Here is a 20,938-nt window from a genome sequence, read left to right on the forward strand (position 1 = left end):
ACAGCACTGCCTGGCTCTGGACAACAGCAGCACATCTGGCAGAGCCCAGCACAAAGGGACAGGGCTCGCACTGCCAGTCACATCCTCACAGACCGGGGGAATTGTGATGACTACTGCCCCTGGCCAATACCACCCAGTCTCCAGGGTGCAGGCAGAAGACCATCTTTGATAGATCTGGACTATGAAAGAGCAGAGGGCTTAGCTGCTGCTTCCTTTCCCTCCAAAGTGGACAAAGGAGGACTACGCACACCGCAAGGTCAAGGCTGTCGATAATCACTAAAGCACTCCCAATTTTTCTTTATCCAGCTGAGTGGCCACTCAGTTGCACGGCACCGGATGTCACTGTCCTGTGCAATACAGGCTCTTGCAAGCAAAGATCCCTTCCCCTCCATCCCCGTCTGTCAGAATTCACACTGGAGTTCATGGGAGCTCTGCAGGTACCAGGACTACAAGAAGGGGCCCTCTGAGCAGGCTGCACCTGAGCAGTTCAGGTGTGGAGGGCTGGTGGAAATCATGAAAGCAGGGCCTTCCCCAATACACCCTTGTCTCTGCAGCCCTGAAAGAAAAATGACTGAGGGAGTGAAACGTAGCAAGCGGCGCACTCACCTTGCCGAAGGAGCCTTGTCCCAGGACCTTGAGAAGTTCGAACTGCGAAGGATCAGCCTTCTCGGAGCCTTCCTTCACATGGTGCGTGATGTTGATCTCCTTCACGATGCCTTCGCCCTGAAAGAAAGACACGCGCGTGAGCAGGAACCACTCCAGAGCAGAGGAGAAGGCTGCCTGGCCCAGCGCCGAGAGTGCCATCGAGTTATTTGTGTTGTGTCAAGCAGCCTCTCCTCCGATCAGTACCCAGGACGAGAAACATTGGAAGGCTTTCAGCAACCAGCCTGGCATCTTACAAGCATGACAGCCTCTTCCTCAAATGCCTGCTCTTTGGATTTTGCCCATTGACAGAGGTCAATCTTTGTTCTACATTTCCTGAGAGCACTTCACTTGTTAAGCATTAGTAGCAAAACTAGGAATGTTTATGCCATTAAAAAATTCCCACTATACAGAAAACAAGGCACTGTTGTCAAAACAAGGACGTGGCTGGCAGCGATCATCCTCCCTGAACCCCATCTGCTCAGAAATCTGAGCAGCTCTGCCACCGCGCATCTTTTGCACAGAAGGAGGCTTTTACACAGCCACAACCCTTCATCACTTCCAGGCTGAAGAGAAGCCAAAGCCTGTCGCTGGCACACGATTTGTTTAAACACCTTCTTGTATTGAACTGGAAACTCGAAGGAGACGGCTGTATAGAGCGAAAAGGATGGAGCGAAGACGATAAGTCAGAAGCTTCCATTTACCTTCTAAACACGAAACGAGGGAAAAAAGGCAGCTGCAGACGCCAGAGAGCAACTTTTCAACACTCCTTTCTCCCACCTGTCCTCCCATCCACAGCCCTGAGGAACTCCCTCCTGCAAGATGGTGAACCTGAAACTTGGGCTCACCTGGACCAGACGCTTCATACACATACAAAGCAAAACAAATCTCTAAAAAAGGGACATCACCCTTCATATTTTAGTTTTCTAGATAATATATTTGACTTTCTCCATGGGGTGGGGGGAGAAGAAAGTCTCCCCACGTGGAAAGCCATGCTTAGAAACTGAACTCTGGCCCACGGGGAAACCTCGACCAGGTCACCATGTTTTACTACCGCAGTGTTTACAGAAAGCTCAACACCCCTTTCTGCAACATGGGTTGGATTCGAGCTCACAGGCCGACGAGAGCAAGGACTTACCACGGAAGTGGTTGCCGACCTGCTGTGCTGCACTGCGCATCCTTTCCTTCCCTTGCTGCCTTGCTTTGTTTTCTCTCAGTTTAGGAAGTGCCTTTGTTTTCATGTTTTTGGCAGCCTGGTTTGTTCAAGAGCCCACACTGTTTAGAGCGGTGATTCTCAACCAGGGCAGGTCATGGCACCCTGGGCGGGCCTCGAGATCCTTTCAAGGGTGCTGCAGGGTACCATGCAATGTTAGCACTGAGAGGTGTGCAAACAGGAGTCACAAATAAACCCACAGATGTCACTTAGGAACCTATAGGATTAAAAGTGTTCTGACCTGCTGTGGGCTTCCTACGTTCTTTGCACCAGGAGAACTGCTCCATTTTTATGGGGGCAAACACAAGCCGGGTGCCTTGAGAGGTGCTTGGAGTCGATCAAGGTTGAGAACCACTCACTTCTAGTGGAAATTTAAGTCCTTAACTGTGCCACTGGTACAGCAGAGAGTGCCAGGCAGTACGACAAGCTTCCCCAGCTTGTTTCCCTAAGCGTGTACCCCAAGCCTTGCTCCGGAGGGAACACAGAGGTGTGAAAGGGATGAGACAGTCTCCCTAGTCCACTCGGTCTGCAATTTTCATGACTCAATAACATGGTCAATTAAGTGTGTGGCTTTTATACTGCTGGCAACAGTCCACCAGGCCCTGAACCACCAGCTCCTTTCTTCATGCCATCAGTGAAAAGCAGCTCTCCATCACTAGCAATCCAATCTGCTTTACAGCTGTAGCCTACAGCTCCCCCGTATCCCGGTCTCAGCATCCAAATGGCCTGGGAAAGGAACCCAAAAGCCAAGCTCTTTGAAAGATCTAGAAAGAGAGGCTCCAGTTGGAAATGTCAGAGGTTTCCATGTTCTTTGTGGCTAGAGTCACTTTTCTGGACTGAACTTATTCTGCTATTTGCTACCCATGATTAAGGAAATAGTTTGAGCTGTATGCGACCAAAACATAGCAAGCATCCCCTTTCCTGGACAGATTACTAGTCCAGCTCAGCACTGTTGGAGTAGTTTAAGTCTGGCTCAGCTGAAGATAACAGGAAAGCAGGAGTGTCATGAACATGCTCCAGAGAAAAACCTAACCAACATCGTGCCAATATTTAACTACCAATTTACACTAGATCGCTCGTTAAAATAGCCATCCCTTTGAAACTCAGACATGCGAACCTCAAACTCACTCTGCTTGTAATCCAGGAATCCACTATGGATGTGCAACACTCGCTGCCAGTCCAGACTGACCCTCCAGCAGAAGTGTACGCTTGTTAGGACCTGCTTTAAAACCATTTATCTGACAGTAAGCCCCAATTTGTTCAGCTGGATGAGAGCACAGCTAGCGCGGAGAGCCACAAGGCAGTCAAGCAGTTCAAGATTTGCATACACACAATCTGGCAACTAAAGCACACCAATTTGTGTTAGATAAATATGTTAGATGAATGTAGATTTTTATCCGAAGCGATGCTTTAGCTGAACAGCTGGAAGCTCCCCTACTGAAAGGGGGCTCCTCTCCTGTCTGGTCCGTTAGCCTCCCACTGAGGATGTTGGAGGCCAGATTTCTTAACTTGTTTAGTGGCAAACCACGAAAGGAGCAGCTGGTCGGGTAGCTCTGCAACAACTGCTGCAGCCATCTGAGAACTAGATCTTTAAATCCCCACACCAGCATTCACTAGGCTTCCACCTGCGCAAAAGAAGCTTCCTATTGCAATGCAATTAAACCAAAGCCTGCAGGAAAGGATGGAGAGAAAACCTAAAAGGCTGCCTCCCTCTCTAGCTGCAACTGTTCCCCCAACCAACATCATCTCAGCGGAGCTGCAGGCTAACAGACACAGGACAGAGAGTGCATCTCCCAGTCGAGGGCTGCAGTACTAACCGAGCTGGAGAGCTGGGCAGGGGCGGGCAGCTGCAGGCTGCATGGTTTTGCTCGGTGTTTTCTGGGCAGCCACAAGGCGAGCAAGGCGCAGATGCGAGGAAACTTGGGGTCCCGCTCCATGGTCCCATCCCTTTCCACATAGCACCTCCCCCAGCGGCAGGGCACCTCCTAGAGCAGCATGGCAGGCCGTCGGGACAGGCACAGCTTCATGGAGGAGCAGAGGCAGCTTCAGGCACTCCTGCCGGAGAGCACGGAGGAGGCCGGTGGTGGCAGCACAGCCTGCAGATGCGCAGTGACAGCGCGTGCACGGTGTGGGAGCTCAGAGCGAGGCGAGAGCGTACTCCCACTCCCCGGCAAGTCAAGGTTGTGGTTAGTTTCACACCTCACAGCTTCTGGTGCCGAGGGCCTCCTCCAGTGCAGAAAGCCCCCCGCCCCTGTGCCAGCCCTGCCAGGATCTGTTGTGCGCAGTCTGGGCTGCGGATCGGGGCCTCTTTTTGCCTCCGGATGGGAATTTGGGGTCCCCCCCTTCAAACGTCACTTATCCTTTGACCAGGGGATAAAAACCACAGGTCAAGAGAGAGCCCGTCTAGCAGCACGTTCTGGCTCAGAAAGTCTGGGTCTTTGTCCTCGTATCCTGCTTAGGGACGTGGTCTCCTACTGGAGGTCCCAGTGAAGCCGGACGAGATCGAGTCGGTCCCTGGGGTTCCACGTGAGGGACTCGCGCGTGGCCAAGGTGGAGGTGGCTTTGCTCATCGTCTCCCAATGCATTCCTCGAGAGGCTGAGGCACCTCTGCAGGCTGTCGGCCACCAATCGGTCGACCGCAAGGCCCGTAGCTACGCGGCTGGGAGTCGCAGGCAGGGGCAGACACGTCAAAGGTCGAGAGTGCTGTGCTGTGCCGGGCCAGCCCCGGTGTCCGGGTTCACTCAGCGCAGCTCAAGGAAGGCTGGTCCCCGCGCAATACTACGATGCCTTTGGCATTGTTCCCAACTGCGTTCCCGTTAGCCTTCCCACACACCGGCTAAGCAGATGTTCACAGCTTACCTGCTCTGTTGGGTGGTTGCTCCTATTGTTCCTCCCCCCCACACACACACAAATTTAAGCTCGGGTTGCAATTAGAAACAAGCCAACAGCTGCATTCACTGCTGGAAATTCCCCAGAGGGTTTGGAGCTGGGTTGTTCATTTGGGACCACTTGCCACCTTCCTTCTCCCTACACCCACGATGATATATTTTAACTAATAACGAAAAAAGCTAAATGACTTTGTTTTTTCTGCTATGAGACCAGTCTGGAATAATGGCGCCTTTATGCTCCATGTTGTACAAGCAATTCAAATCCACACGCCCCCTTCCCCAAAAAGGCACAACAGAGAGGGAAGAGGTAGGGGCTGAGGCCCATGAGGTTTCGTAGGTACCAGAGAAGATTGGGAGGCATCAAATCTGAGCTGCAGTGCAGAGGTAGACAACCCTCACCAGGAAAGGGAGACAAGACTGCTGGTGTATTTTGCTAAAACCTCAGTAGAAAGCTGGTTATGAACCAGCTCAGAAAAAATGATGTCAAAGGACTAAAGGTTTCATATTTGGTTAATTACTTCTAGTAAAAAGTCATCAGATGTAGAACCAAGTATGAGCAGATACCGATGAAGGAACAATTCAGTCCTTCTCTCTGCCAGGCCAGCTAGCTTGCTGTATTTTTATTCTTAGACACAGCGATAGAAGTCAGCTCAGTATTTCAGAAAAACCTAAAAAAATAGATGACATTCACAACACGGGAAGAGGGTTAGGGTGGGGAAGGAGGGGGAGGGCGAAGACATGATCGGGAGGTCACGTGAGTGCCTGACTCATATCTGCTTTCCGTATTAGCAACTCTACCTAGTCAACTGGGCCAGGAGGTGTGTCGTAAAGAAAAACCCTGCACCGAGCACCTGGCAAAACACTGTTCACGCTCTCCCACCAGCCTGTCAGGCTTTCTGGAGTTTGCAAGCCTAGTCCAAAGAGGGCGACTGCCCGCGCTGGCTATACACAGTGTCAGAGGAGAGGATGGTTCACAGCTGACGTGAACTGAGAGCCTAGAAATAAACTGCTGGAGTTTGCTCATGGGATAAGGTGCAAACTAACGCACAGGTCTCCGAGGTACGGCGCTGTAGCAGGCTCTAACCTTGTCTGCCAAGTCCACGAGGTCTCTCTCCACCCAAGTGATGTCCGACTTTGCCTGTGGAACAAAGAACGAGAGTCAGGACAAAGGGTCTGGGATCTTCAATTAACCTTTTCCTAATGGACTTGTTTAAGAGAAGGGGTCAGGCTGTTTATGGACTCGCACAGTGGTGCCCCAATTCAGAGCTCTGCAGTACGGCCAGGGAAGATGATGGGGCTGCTGGGTTTAAGAGGCCTTTATGGACTTCTCTGCGCAGCAGGGGTGGTGGGGAGAAGGGCACAAGCCTGTCACAAGTTAATTATTCACACCCGCCTGTCTCAGCATCACGGCTGCTGTTGGGGGATAGAAGAGAGTCCTAGGTTCTTCCACTGGCCTTAGGGGCCAAATTCTGCTTGCAGCCACACTTCCAGAGCCGTTCCCGGTCTCTGCGGCATCAGCCTGAATTTCCACCCGCCCAACAGTGGGATCTGGGACCTGGATACTGGGGAATGGCTTCTCTTTGGGGAAAGACCAGAGCACCTCAGGGTCAGAGCTCAGCGCATCCCCTGTGGCAACGTCAGGCAGGGACAGGTGGCTCCGTCTGGTCGGCTTCCAGCCCACATCTGGGCAGCAGAAGTACCAATCCAGGCGGCCTTTTAAAACAGACGTGGCCCAGTTCGAGGAACCCTTACGCAGAGCGCCACAGTAACGATTTGAAAAGGCTTGAGCCATACCTCCACTCCAGAGCAGGCCATTTCCCTCTGCCCCTACAACACTGGTTTTCTCTTTCCAGACTCAGGGCACCACTTGGAAAATGCCAGCTCTTAGTCTATTAATAATCTACTCTTAGTCTACTAATTAAACAGCTACTAATAACATTCATTCACCCCGTTTTTAACTACGGAAAAAGACTAGAGCAATTCTGCGGTTGCAAAACCCGCAGTGGCAGGTCAGAATTGTTTTAAAACCATGTATTCCTACGTGAAATCTCTGGGTTTAACCTTGTGAATTGTGTTTCTGCACCCAATGATGCTAACGTTGCGTGGCATACCGCAGCACCCTTGAGCGGTGCCACGGCCTGCCCTGCCCCGCAGGACCGCACCCAGACAGACTCAAGGCAAGAAGGTTAAAATCTGAAGAACCCAAGGTTAGAAATTCTTTGTAAAAAGGTACCGCACATCTGGGAGTCCCTGCACAGCTGTTTCAGCCTGTCTAGAGAGGATGAGCTGAAATTTAAATAATCATAATTTTAAAAATCTCTCAGATTGGAGGCATTTCCTCTCTCGGGCTCAAGTCACAAGGTGTAGATTAGCAGCAGCGCTGCCACACGGGTCTTTTCTTTTTTGTTTTCTTGCTTTCTTTCTTAAGAGAGATGTACAAGCTGCAACTTCTGTTTTCTCCCCTCCATGAGGCTGCTCTATGGTGCCCCAGAGCACCAGGGAGCGCGTGGCCTGCCATTTGGCCTAACTACTTAGTTTCAAGGTCCTTCAAGCAGCTGATGAAAGGAGAAGCTCCCCTGGCCTGCAAATACCAACAGGAAGTCTGCAGTTTATCAACACCGAGCTTCAAAGTAGGGCACTTGCTGGGAAGGGTGAGAGACGAGAAACTCACACCCGGGGTGGGAGGCGGGGAGGTTTGCAGAGACGGGAAATTAAAAATAGGTAAATTAAGCTTGAAAAAGGGCAGAATACAAACAGCAGAGGCCTCGTTTCAAATCTCCCCAGCCTTCCCCACTGCCGTTGCTTTCTCGCTGGATTACCACCCAGGAGCAGATCCAGAGAAGAGACCAACCGCGCCCGTCCCTCACCGAGTTTTAAGCCCCTGCTGTCGGTTCCCGTCACATCTGGACAGTCATAACCAAAGCCTCTAAAAGAGTTTCCTTCAGGTGTATCCAAGACAGACACCCACACGGAGGTAAACGGGATCCCCCATTTATAGAGGTTATTATCCAGTCGTGCCCATGGCGAGACGGGTTCTTGTGTCGGCTTGGCTGGCTCCCTAACTCCTTGGCTCTCGAGCCGCTGGGTAAAACAGATGCACCCGAGTGAACGCAGTAAAACAGAGCCCCTTTTACCTCTGCCTCATCACAAGCTCGCATAACTTAACGTGCTACTTAACAGCCACATCTTTTGCAGCCGTTTACATCGACTCCCTGAAGGCTTGGGGGACCATTTGCTGCTCCCCAAAGATTAGTGGCACCCTCTTTCAGCCAGGTTTGAAACCAGGAAGTTCCCGCATGTCTGAGAGAGGAGGAGACTTCTGAGCTGCTTTTGCACAGCCTAAAATCCACTTAGTCATCCTCTAGCAAGCCCCTGCTACCAAGGGCTGTGGATGCAGATTGTGCCTTCCCAAGCAAAGAGTTTAAATCTCTCAAGCTCTCCTCTTCCCTTTTTCTTAGAGTTTTAAAGACAAAACAGGTGAAAGACAGGGATTAATTCGTGGATTTTTATAAACGTCGGCGGTGGGTATCTTTGAATCCGAGCGTAGGAAAACAAGGAGCCAAGCCCTAGGAGCTAGCTTAGCCTTCCTGCAGGCAGCTAGAAAGAGGCCTCTGCTTTCTAGTTTCTTCTCGAACGCTCGGGTCCCAACCCACTCGGCGCTCTGGCAGCTCATGGAAGAGAGTCCTCGAGAGAGAGCCGCTTTCACGGGGAGAAAAGCCCTTTCGAAAGATAAGTGATAAATTAACTTCAGAGCAACTTGGCTGCTGGTATCTGCCCAGTCCGACTGCCCTCTTAGATCCTACCAAAGAGAGACCGCGACCCTGCGAGCAAAGCAGCTCTGTGAAGCTGATAAACAGACCCTTGCACTTGCCTCTTGGATCCTTGGCTTGGTGCGAAAGAGAAGCCTCAGCATTTCCAGCACTCTCGGCGGTTACTCTTCCATAGCTCACAAACGGGCCTCCGACCTAGAGCTCTCCCCAGCCCGGAGCCCAGCCCGAGAACCCGAGCGTGTCACTTGGATGTATTTTGGGAGTTTCAGCACAAAGGAAACTGTGGTTTGTCGATGGGGAAACTACACCGAGCGTTCTCTGCACAACCCAGCGGCCAAATGAAGACGCTTGTGACAACACCAACCTCTTGTATGGCTCTTTGCGTCTTAAAATCCTTCACGATTCCTCCCCCCGCCTTATCTATAAAAGTGGTGATACTGCAATACAGAGAAGGAAAGCAAGGCTGAAACCAGATGGGGTAGAGCTGGGACTACAACCCAGGTCTTCCACCCACTGGGCCACACTGCCCCTACTAGAGAAGGGGGACCCCTCGGAGGGCAGTAGTTTGAGCAGTCCTGAGGAAGTGCTTTCCCTGGGCGCGTGGGCGTTTACACCTTGCACTGAGCCTGCTGGGAAAGGGTTGGAGAAAAGAAGGCAGCTTCCCAAAACAGCTGGTGTTTCCCTGTGTCCAGGGTCCTCCTGGGGTCTTCGTTAAAAAGCAGAAATCCTTTCGGAAATCAAGCTCTCAAAGCCATTCAGTGGCAGGGGGGCTAACTGGTTGCAAGTGTGTGAGAGTGTCATAAGATCTGTTTTCACAACCCTGAGCAGGGTTTATCTTGGGCCCACACACCCGCCCACACCCACACCCACACGTCCTTCCTCCCCGGTCGCTCACACGGATTGCCAAGAGGAAGCTTGTGCCCAACTCATCGGGCACTTGCTTCTAGTTCCCACCTGTGGGAGCCATCTGAATTTCAGATATGCAAAAGAGCAATCCCCTCCGGGGTCAGCATCTAGGCAGCTGTTTCGTCAATATTTGCACAATGCAAGGTCACAAATGCCCCTGGCAGTGCTGCCTGCAAGGCAAGAGACTTTCCTTCATGGGGGACTGGCTCCTTTTAATAATCCTCCCCAAAAGCAAAAAGTTCCAGCTCCACTTTCTAGTACGGGGACCTGGCTTCAGGCTGTGCGATGACCTGGCAGTGTCACAATTCAACTAGTCCTGAACTAAACTGGCAGGCAATAACCAGCATCAGCATGCCTCCAGTGCTGCATGCTGTGGAAGCAGCCTGGCCGCAGCAGCACACAACTCCAAGCTGGCTACTTTTCCTAGCTCTTTAAATGATCTCTCTGTCCACTACTTGAACTAGTCCAAGTTTAACACTTCAGCTTTGAGCTCCCAAGCCTTATACTTGTGGTAAAAGTAGCTCTAGAAGGAGTGTGCGCTAGTGGCAATCCCATGAGTTGGGATGCAGTAGCTTGGAAACGGTTGTTCTATCACACCTGCACGTGGGATACAACAGTCCCCTTCCCATACAAGAAATAGGAAAATAGCCCAGATATATCCAGCAAAGGGCTCCTTGTCCTTCAAGGCAAACAGTCCACCTCATCTTGCTAAAGGGACAGAAACAAAAACCAGAATCCAAAACACACACGGGCTCCGTTTTGAGTAGGCAGCAACTACGAACGTGTCAAGCATTAGTGCTGCATGAATGATTGTAATTCTGCACGCAAAGAGGACGTTACTTTGGTAGTCTGGACTAAGAATATCTCAACTCTTTTTTTTGTGCCGGGACAGACGGAGCATGGACACACCTATGCATGGAGCAGGTTCAGAGAAGGGGGAGGGGGAGCAGGATGAGGCAGGGCCAAAGGTGGTCGGGTTTTGTGACACCCGTATCACTGCCGGCTGCTGCACACAACAGTGACAGCGTCACAGCAGCTGTGGGCCTGGAGGGGAGCGGCCAAAGGCAGAGCTGCCACCTGTGAATTTGTAGGGACACGGACAACAGCAAGAGGCAAGCACAGCAGGCATTCCTTGCACCTCTACCTTTGATGTTGGTGACTTTGAGACAAGTAGGATGAATTGCTTAAAACATTGGAAACAGGCAAAAAAAAAATAATGATCCGAGGACCATTTAAGCAGCAAACTGCGTAGATTCACTGATATCAGGGAGCTCAGCCAGACCTACTGCCATCATCCCAGCCCAAACTCTGTATTCCAGCTGGGGAGACACCTTGCTAAGCCCCAATTAAAAAAACAAAACAAAACAAAAAAAATCAGGAAAAAATACCCCCCCAAAATGAGAACTACTTTTGTCTCCTGCTGGGATCCAGTTTCCGCTGGGATCACGGTATCGGTTCCAGGCAGAGAACGGGGAAGGATCAGCATGTCATAAACAGGAAACGGGGGGTGTGAAAACCTGCTCTCCGAGAGGAGACATCTGCTGCCGTTGCAGCCGGCTCCAGGAGTGGGATTCTTGCCCCCATGCCAGAGAGAGATGTTCCAGGCAGACAGTCTGGCGGCAAGCCACACAGCACTAGTTCAGCTCCGCCGTGGCGACTGGAGAAGAGACTCCCATTGCACATGCGGTCTGGACACGGCGTCGCTTATTGAGGGTTGCGATTAAAAAAAACCAACAAGCAACACCTCAAGAGGTTCAGCGTTCCCAGGTGAGCGACAGTAACCCCAGGGACTTTCACAGCAGCTCTGGCGTCAGGAAGATGCCGATCCCTGCTAGGCCTCTTCAGACCATCACGCTCCTGCGAGCTGTTTCAGATCAATACATTGCAAGAGGAAACAACCGGCAGAGGAGGCTTCCTAGGAGGGTCGTTTGCAATACGTGGAGGTCAGAGGGTCCCAAGAACCGTCTGTGTGATTTGCACACAAGTAAAGGATGCTACAGGCATGAAGCAGAGCAGCAGGAGCACGTGTCGACTTCAAGCCCGACCACGCAGGGTCCAGAGCACTCGTCATTCGGCAAACAGACATGATTTGGAGCCCACGCGTAAATTTTGTGCAACCAGTAAAAAATTTACTTTTCGGGGCTTTAAACAGCTTGAGCGGAAGCTGCCCACACCCAGATCCATAGATACCCGGTCAGTCTGCCTGCCTGGAGGAAAGGGGCTAGCAAATGACTTTAAACCAGAAGAGAACGGGGCCTCAAGGAGAGACTTTTGCACAGAGGGGGTTTTAGACCCAAGAGAGAAGTGAGCTTGAGGAAGCAGTGAGGTGGCCTCAAGTAACAGGTTTTACTTCTCTGAACTAGAAGGGAAGGAGGGAAGGAGGCGAGAGGAAGCAAGGACACGCTTTCAAACAAAGTAGCAACAAATAGGAAGTAAAGCCACAGAAAGTGCAGGCAGCTGCTGGATTCACAGCTGTGGGAGACTACCCACATACCCCTGCTACTCCAGCCCGAGCCGCCTTGGGAGAGACTGAACAGCGTCTGCTCCCGTTTCAATGCAGGCCCCCTGCCCCGCAAGAGCGCAGGGCTTGAGCCTTCAGCCGCTACACACCCCAAAATAAATAAATAAATAGATAAAAAAAATTGAACTCTTCTCTCCCCAGAGAGTCTTCAGATAGGAACAACTTAAAAGTAATAGCAATTTGCTTTATTTAGGCAGCTAATTGCTCCCTCCTCAGCCAACAGGAGGGGAGATTTCCCCGGAGCTTTCAAGCACTTATTTTGCCAGGAAGAGTTTCATGTTGCCTTCAGTGCTAGGAAACGCTCGTTGCCTGAAGACAGTCGATTGTGGTCCTGAAGGAGTCCTCCCCGTGGTGTGCAGCGTGCATGGACGAGCGATCCTGTTTACTGAACCTTTGAGAATTTGTCTTCACTAGATCTTAAAAAAGAGGGTGCGGTTTTTCTCGCAAGCCACATAAGCTGAACACATGGTAGCTACAGGGGTTGAGATTCTCAAGTTGACAAGGCAGTTTTCACTAGAACTAGGCGAAGTTCCCTTCCCCCAAAAGCAACTATGTCCAAAGAAAAAAATCAGGTTAAGTAGGATGCTTTGGCGAAAGTACATCTGTTTCATATTTTTTTTTTTGGGGCGGGGGGTTCCCCTCCCAAAAGTATAAACAGATTTTTTTTAAAGTGCTTTTTCATTTTGAAACAGAGTGAAAGGGGCTGGAAAGCCTAGAATGAAAAAAAAAAAAAAAAAAAAGAAACTTAGATACTGGACCTAACTTTCAATGTATGGTGTGTTTTAAAGCCAGACGGGAGAGAAGAAAAATACCACCACACGCCACAGGCTTTTCCTAACTCTGGTTTCACACATTTCCAGGTCAAGGTAAGCCCTGGACTCCCATCTAGCAGAGCAAGATGAATGTTAACAGGGTCGTTGCCACATAAACCCCTCATCCACATTCAAGTGTTAAAGTTATAACCCCCTTATCTCTCTGCTAGCAAACATGTGCTTCAAGGGTGGGTGAGTCTTCCTGCCTCCCACAGAGTTGAGACAGCTGCTTTTTCAAATTTTAGTTCAGATACCAAACTCTTACAAAGAAACTAGTTGTGATGAAAAGAGGGGGAAGGGAGAAATGTGTAGACTCCTGTCTTTTTTCTGGATGGGCAAAAAAGGAGACTTGCTTGCGTGCACTCTTTAAAAGGAAAACCCCAGCATGTGAACGCACAGACAGCTTCTTACCGTGCAGGAAAAAAAGGGAGGTACCCTTCTTGCCACACAAGTGGCTTGATCTGCGGTAGCTCTACACCTGTGCAGCAGCTGCCTCCGTGCTGCTCCCAAGTTGGGATTTATTCCCTGGTGAGTAGTTACATGCCTGCTACTCATCCTCCTAAACGACACCGCAGCAGGCCTGTTCGCTCCAGTTAGAGAGCTTACTATAACCCTCTCCCCTTTTCACTTGCCAGGGTTGCAGCCCTAGTCCCCATCCCCACCAGGATGAGCAATAGCATACCACTGCAAGGCAGGAAGAGCACGCAGGGCAAGGAGAGGTGGTTGTGGACACAGAAGTCTCTTTGTTAGTCAACACACAAGTGAAAGAGCACTGGAGCCTTCAGGGGTGGATTCCTGCCTATGAACTCAGATTAAGCACTACTAGTCTGAAAGAATGAGGAGGAAGGACTGAGAATAGCACAGCTATAGGAAGAGGCACCTTTCACTCAGCATGGCCTCCAAGGAAGAGAACAGCTGCATTACGGCGCCCAAAGGAAAACACACATAGGTTTCATAGCAAAGCTTTGTCAGACGTCAGCAAAGGTGCCCCATTTCCGTAGGAGCGCAGGGCGCAGCACCCGAACCAAGAAGGGAGAAGTCGGTCGTTCCAGGTTTCGACTGGATCAGAAACCTGGCTCAAGGTTTTGTTTCCCTGCGAACTCTTAGGAATAAAGTACTGCTTAGGTCCCTGTGCTGCAGCAGTTCAGGAGTTCTTGATATTAAGGAGACAAACCACACATTTTGTGCAGAAGTCCTATGTTTTCAGTCTGATGCACTTCATCTATAGGAAAACCCATCGCTTTGGGCCCAGGGCACGTGGAGTATATAATACTGGAAACATAACTGCTTTTTCAGAGAGGAATTTGACATGTTCCAAGTCAAACTCACTCCCTTGAATGACTTTTCTGCCAGTCCAGTTAAAATGATGTAGGCATCACTTTAACTGGGTATGCATGTGAAAGAGCCAAACTGAGACACCTGGTTGTAGCCCCTTTTTCATGGCGTTTGGACAGTCACTCCCTCCTTTCTCCCTCCCCAAGCCCTCCAGTGAAAAAGTTGGCTATTTTTATCATCAAGAAAAAGCCGAATATCTTATTACACAGAGGACTGATCGAGTTGTCACAGGAAGGAAGTGCGCACAGCTGTAAAGTCCTGGAGGCTACAAATAGATGCTTGTATTCACTCTTGAGCAAGGAGCGGAAAGCAGCGTGACAGCAAGCATGGACCAGCACGACTTCCAAGCAAGGAGCCTTGGGATGGACTGACATATGCCAAGCGCTGGCAGTCAGGGGACAAATACATGTCCTTGATGAATCAGTCCCTGCCACTGATGTTACCCCCCAAGATTTGGCCCCAGGATCATACAGGCCAATAACTGTTCATGCCAGCAGGTGGCAGTCTTAAATCGATTTAAAAGCAGCGGCAACCTTTGCAGTGTCTGCTAAAGCAAGGCCAGAGGACCCATTTTACAGCGGCCTCGTGGCAAGATTCAGCATCTCTGGAAATAGATTTGTTAAATCCCCCCATCAGCAGATCAATACCGCCTAGGTAACAGCTGCAGCCCAGGGCTGGAGGGAGGAGGCCACAACCCCCTGCAACGTTGATGGCCACAATCCCACGCGAGGTCTCAGGGCAGAAGCTCCATATTCAACCCAAATCCCCTGTAGTGCATAACGCTCCCTCCAGCTGGGCCACGTGAGCCACGGAGCTATGCCGGCTGTTTTCTAGAACAGAAGCTGCAGCTTGTCATGGATAATGGGAAACGGGTGTCTTGGAAACCTGAAAGAAGATACAGAAGGTTCTTGAGACTTGTTTGAGACTCAGCGACACCACGACTAGAGAAAGCAGCTTCCCATCCTGTCCCTTTCCTCCTGCTTGCAAGTTTGGAGCGATCCTTTCAAGGTGCTGCCAGCCACGCCTGGCTGGGAGCAGCCGGCAATAAGGTCAGCCCTGAACATACAACTGCAGGGAGTGTTTATTCAAGCACCCACCTTAACAGCTTGCTTGTGCCAGAGCAGTGCTAAGTGCAAAGTCCTGCAACAAAAGTGAGGAACTGTAGTGGAAAGTACCTGCAAATGCCTGCAGATAAGGAAAGGCCTGAGCGACTGATTACACACCTTTGGAAGGGAAGTTGCCCTCCATTTTAAGAAAGCCTGAAGGATAGACTTTGAATTGTGCAAACTGGCACTACATGAAGAGGCAACAAGGTCAGGCTGGTCTCAAATTCAGTTGTGCAAAGCAGGATAAGGAAGATCGCAGCCTGATTCTTCCTGACGAGAAACGTTGGGGAATTATTCTTCACCACCCGTACGGCAAAGCTAGGCTCAGTCTGGACATGATTTAGTTTGTCAACTTTCCAGCCCTAACTGGAGAAACAGCGCCTCTGAAGGCAATGGGGAAAAAGAAAAAGGAGTCTAACACTAGCTGCACGACTAGAACCGAGACTAGTTTGGGAAATTAGCCAAGTGCCTCTGTGGGATGTGGAATTTATTTCATCGCAAGAATGTAGGAATGCCATAATCCTCCCACAACGGGCAGAGAAGACAGCGTTCCTCGCAGGACGCTTAAAGAATGTCCTTTGGCCCCGACAGATCTTGCCTAGGTTATCTAGCTGGTTTAGCCGTGTGCATGCCTGCACACACACGCTCGCCACCATCCTCCTGCTCTCCCACCCTCCTGCAGCTCGGAGAGCTACTGCAGCGGGTAGATGAATAAGTCATACAGGAAATTAAGCAAGTCCAGGTTCCCCACTGTTCCCATCGGCTCAGACGGCGACATCTCCCAGGAACAGCATAGAGCGGGGCCGAGCAATACGAAGCATTGATAAGAGCAGATGAGCTGGCAGACTCTTGCCAGGCTGCGACATGATGGCAGACGCCTTGTCGGTAATGCTCGTAGAAGCCATGCTGTGAAATTCAACCCACGGCCAGAACATTATTCCCTTCGTTGCTGAGCAGCTGAAGGAAGAGGATGCCTGGTACTATCCAGGACTTTGGATAGGGTGGACTAAGACCTGGTAAGGGCCCAGCCAGTGCTGGGAAGATAGCGAGGCTTGAAAACAGTAACAGCAAGTGGCGTTTTGCCTGGTTCCTCTCGACTGGGAACTTTCACTTCAGATAAGTTTTGCAGTCTCCAGTTCCCTTCCTGGCAAACAAGAGCTGGAACCTCTCTCAGCATTTGCAGAGCAAACTGCACCTTGGCACAAGCTGACCCCCTCCCTGCAAAGGAAAGTAAATTCTGATATGTTCAGCGCTGGTCAGGGAGGCTAGAAGCAGACAATACACTCACTTGGACCTTGCACTGTTCAGTATATAGGCCAGCAAGAAAGCTCTGATGGCAGCAACATTGAACATGACTTGCCCCTTTCATTTTTTGTAATCAGATACTTCACATCTAGGCCAGCCTGTACTCAAGCTTTTCAGTTAAATGCCTTGCTTCTCTTAGCCCAGTGAATCAATACTCAGATCACAATGCCTGTTTAACAGGGCCCTTTTATCTTCCTTTTATCAGCCAATTTGATATTCCTGAAGCCGAGTTACAAGCTACAGCAACATCTTATTTCCAACAGAGTCCTGCAGAATGCATTACTCGACTGGGCTCCGTTGCAATATGGCTCCATCAGCAGAATAGAAATCCTTTGACATTAGGCCGAGTTGTGGCGAACGGGACTTGTGGGGAGATCAATTAAATAAAAGTTTGATTGTCTCTTGAAACCGATTCCGCAGCCGTCATTCCTCCAGGGAGGTCATGGATCTTACAACGCCGGCCATTAGCATCCAAGTCTAACGAAGCGTGGTTAGAAGATGGACACTGAACGCTCCTGTTTCAGTTGCAAGCCTGTAGTGCGAGTTGAGCTAGAATTGGGAAGGTAAAAGATGTCATGCTGCTGATCAAGATGGTGTTTTTGCCTCCAAGCATCATCCCAGCAAGAAATGCAAGGGTGGGCAGGGTATTTGTTTGCTTGTTTTTGAGCACAGCGGTCCCTAGTCCCTTTGCTGAGAGTCCACGGAAGGCGAAGGTATGAACAGTTTTTACTAAGGACTAGTGAGCCATGATGAAGAGATTCACGGCTATAACATACAAGCGCTGTACAGAAGAGGAGCTAATGCAAAGTCTGAGCTTATTGTTTGCACATCACCCTATTCACCTGGCACAAGCCTGTCTGTCCAGTGTTGCTTTCTGTGCCGTTTCACTGCCACGGGCTCTTTCAATCAGATTCTGTGGCTGGCACATGACTTCTTGGCATTGCCTTTGACAGCTGGCAGAACACAGCGAGGGGACAAGCCATTTTGATTTCACCTGCAGTGACTGTCAGGGGAGAGGGCAGGGAGATATTTCCCACTTGTAAAAAAAATAAATAATAATAATAATAAATGATGCTTTGCTTCCATAAAAAGCCAAACATCTCTAGCGCTGTGAAAGCTTCACCGAGTTTGGTATCTTGATAGCCAGCATTAAAGCCAAGTGACCCTCTGGTATCTTTAGTGTGCAGGGCACAAAAGCACGCGTTTGTAGCATACACCTGTTCAGTGCCACATGCTTTAACCTTCAGCAAAGACGTTTCAGAGATCTGGATCTGGCTCCACCAGGGTCTCTGGAAAGTTTCAGGACTCGAATGGCTTTGAAAAGTCGTTAGCTGCGTTAGTCTGAAGTCAGGCACAAGGCAGGGTACATTTGTTTTGGGCAGCATCAGCTAACAGGCCCAGGCCAAGGACCTTTGTTTGAACAAACGTTACCCCTGGAGTTATTCAGTTTCTTCCCAAGACACCGGACTTCTGCTCAGACCCTTCCCCAGCCTTGCCTCCCCACCACGGCCACAGCGACAGGACGTGTTCGCCCAGCCAGTACCAGCATCTCCAGCCCTACTGGGGCGAAGCGCAGAGTTTGTGCCAGCTCGGTCACGTTTCCTTCCTAGTCCGCAGGCTGATTGATGAGAGTCCCTCCCCAAGATCAAACGGCACATGCAAGCAGCTCCCATGCTGTTGCATGGGAGCTCCCATGCAGCTCCTTTGCTGTTTTGTCCTCAAAACAGCAAAGCTGAACAGGCTCAGGGAATGCAGAGGATGAAGGGCCGGAAGGAGGGACCCTGCTGCCTTGACACGTTCAAGCCTCTCTCTTCTCTGCCTCCCTGGGAGAAGGATGGCGTCAGAGCCACAGCACACCAGTGACGTTTCCTCAGCGGCTAGAAAGCAGAGTAAATCGAATCGCTCGGAGACAGGCGGAGGCCGCTAAGGTGAATCCACATTCAGAAGAAAGGAGGGAGGTGGGGGGTGGAAAACGCTCCCAATTTCGGACTGAGCTGTCAAGCTAGCCGTGTACAGTCCTGGGAGGGCGAGCGTTGCCAGCTGTGCCGCTAACGCTGCTGCATTCCTCGTGTGCGAGTCCTGTAAACCGACCCCTGTTCAATTATTCATGGAAGCCTGCAGCTCGGGGGCCAGGCTCCTTGCACAGTCAGTTATGTTTCTAATAGCGCGGAGAACCTTGTCATTACCCAAGGCCCAAGCTTGCCGAGGACGCCAGCAAACACCCTGGCAGGGATACAGCCAGGCGCCTGTCAGGCATAACAGGCCCATTAAGAGCATGATCACTTGATTACTTTAGCCGATGAGTAAGGAACAGCCAGTTTAAACAAAGGGCTTTAACTGTGGCAGGATGAACATGCAGAGACTAAATAAGGACTGAAGCACCCACCGGTTCTGGGTCTGACCAGAGAAAAGCCTCATGCTGTCCTCATGCTGACCTGCTCAAATAGCAGGTCCCATCCAGTTCTTTCAGAGGCCCTCACGAATGCACCTTGCATCAACCTTTGCCGGGCTGCTGGTGGGTGACAGGACAGAGAACGGAGCTGCCGAAAAGCAGGATCAGACACCCTGACTCGCTCTGGGAGAAAGCTGCAGCAGCTGCACAAACAGGCTGGGCCTCTGCCCCGACACAGGGGAGGGGAAGGGACTTTAGGTTTGCGTGGTTTTGAAGCCTTAGTTTTAAGAGGCCAGGATTAGAGCAGCCATCCAGTATTGGCAAGGACCGTGGGGCTGGGCACCCCTTCTGTCAGCAGGATTTGTGCTGAGACCGGAATGATAAGCCATTTCCAGCAGCGACAGCATATACAGTTGGCAGAGCTGGGCTCCACCATCTCCGGTTCAGGAGGCCTCGGTCAGCAGGGACCGCGCGTGTCTTGGCCCAGCGTAGCAAATTGCGTGCCGGTCTGCCTGGCAAACATCCTTCCTCTGCCAACGAGCAGCAGGAGCCCCTGTGTCCCTTTCCTCTTGTAGCCACACCAGCCAGCTTTCAGGGGCAGCCCCTGCTACCAAACAGAAAGAAGCACGTCCATCTGGGAGGAAACGAGCAGGGCCTTGAATTAAAGGAGGCAAAGGGATCAGTGAAGTAGACTGGGAGGTATCCTGAGCAGAACTTGGACTGGGACAGAGGATGATTACTTATGTAGGGCAGCTCCTTGACCCATGGTCCTACCCATCAAAGGGAAAAGCCATGAGACTGTGCCCTAGCCATTAGGACATGGCCCTCTTCTGCCACAGATGTAGCTGAGAGCAAGCAGCAGCTTCTCACCTGTTCTCCCTCTCGCTTGTGGGTCTCTGCTCCTACTGTGCTGAGTCTAGGAGACAAGCCAGGGCAGCACTCCCTGACTGCTGTGGTTTCTTCTCCTCTCCAGGCAGTCCCTTGTCCATGGTCTCAACACGTCTTCTCACGCTCCTGGTCCTTCATGTCACGCACCGCCAAAACAGGAACTGAGCCTCAGCCTTTACTGGCTGTTGAGTGGATTGTGATGAGACTTTAGAGGAAACGGGGTCACATCAAGGAGGGAGGATAATGCCAATCAAAAGGGTTGACTGGCCTGATTGCAACAGGCGAAGCTACCACAGAACTGCAGGAACACAAAGACTGAGGGCTTTAAAGTCTTACAGAGACTGTGTCCATGCAAGTGAGTGACGTTCCCATCCCCCTCCAAACACACATTTACTCTTAAAGCAGTGAAGCTGGTATCAGCCTACATTTTTTCTGTATTTGCTCTTGCAAGTCTCCCCTCTGCAATTAGTCCCCTCTGCCCAAGACACTCATTTCAGCCTAGGGGCATAAAAAGGAGCGAGTTCCACCCGGCTGGGCTGCCAGGGCAAGACAGCAGAAACAACTCCGCATCTCAGTGCGGTCTGACTTCTGGCGCCCCACTACATGCCAGTTATGGCTCCTTGAGTGTGCAACGGCTCAGGCAACTGGTGCGAGAGCCAGTTCAGCCACGGAGACCAGGTGTGGCACTGATGTACCTGCCGTGCTCAGGCGCTACCTCTCCCCTGAGGCTCCAAAGGTCTCTTGCAGGGTTGAGCTGAGGACTGCGAGGGTTGTTTAATTGCTTTCCCTGTTTTCCATGAGGCATGATCATTATCGCCTGGAAAATACTGTGATAGTTCCTGCAGTCTGCCTTAGCATTGCTTTCAGAGAGCAACGAGTGGGCATAGCCTCCGCACTGTACGTCAGCTCCTCTACTGCTCATTATGAAGTGATTTCACTAATTGGGTATTGTTGTTCAATGTGTAATTCCTTGCACTTAGTGCCTCTCAAGTGTGCTACCTGCCCTCGGCTGAGCACGTTAATCAGGGTTTTTAATGCAGGCTCCTTAAAAGAGCTGAATTCAAGTTCTTTGCAACTCCTGTTAACCAGCTGTGGAATCACCAGCGGCGCCCCCCCCCCCCCCGGGGAAAAACCCACCAAACCCAAGCGGGAACCTACAC

The 20,938-nt window shown here is 50.9% G+C and overlaps 1 protein-coding gene across 6 annotated transcripts in view; it reads right to left on the bottom strand.

The window, feature by feature from the left end:
- Positions 1-20,938, bottom strand: part of RPS6KA1 (ribosomal protein S6 kinase A1) — a 48,171-nt gene that overhangs the window by 16,712 nt on the left and 10,521 nt on the right. For 5 of the 6 annotated variants that reach the window (XM_006019250.3, XM_025198759.1, XM_025198760.1 and 2 more), the window contains 2 exons: positions 5,828-5,881; positions 607-723 (listed from right to left, as the gene is read on the bottom strand). In XM_006019250.3, the coding sequence (XP_006019312.1) occupies positions 607-723; positions 5,828-5,881 (171 nt within the window). Of the gene's footprint in view, positions 1-606; positions 724-5,827; positions 5,882-8,614; positions 9,015-20,938 lie in introns of those variants that run through there. The other variant, XM_025198761.1, reaches the window with a different exon arrangement.

Source organism: Alligator sinensis, unplaced genomic scaffold (genome assembly GCF_000455745.1).
Source record: "Alligator sinensis unplaced genomic scaffold, ASM45574v1 scaffold337_1, whole genome shotgun sequence".
NCBI classification, from domain to species: Eukaryota; Metazoa; Chordata; order Crocodylia; family Alligatoridae; genus Alligator; species Alligator sinensis.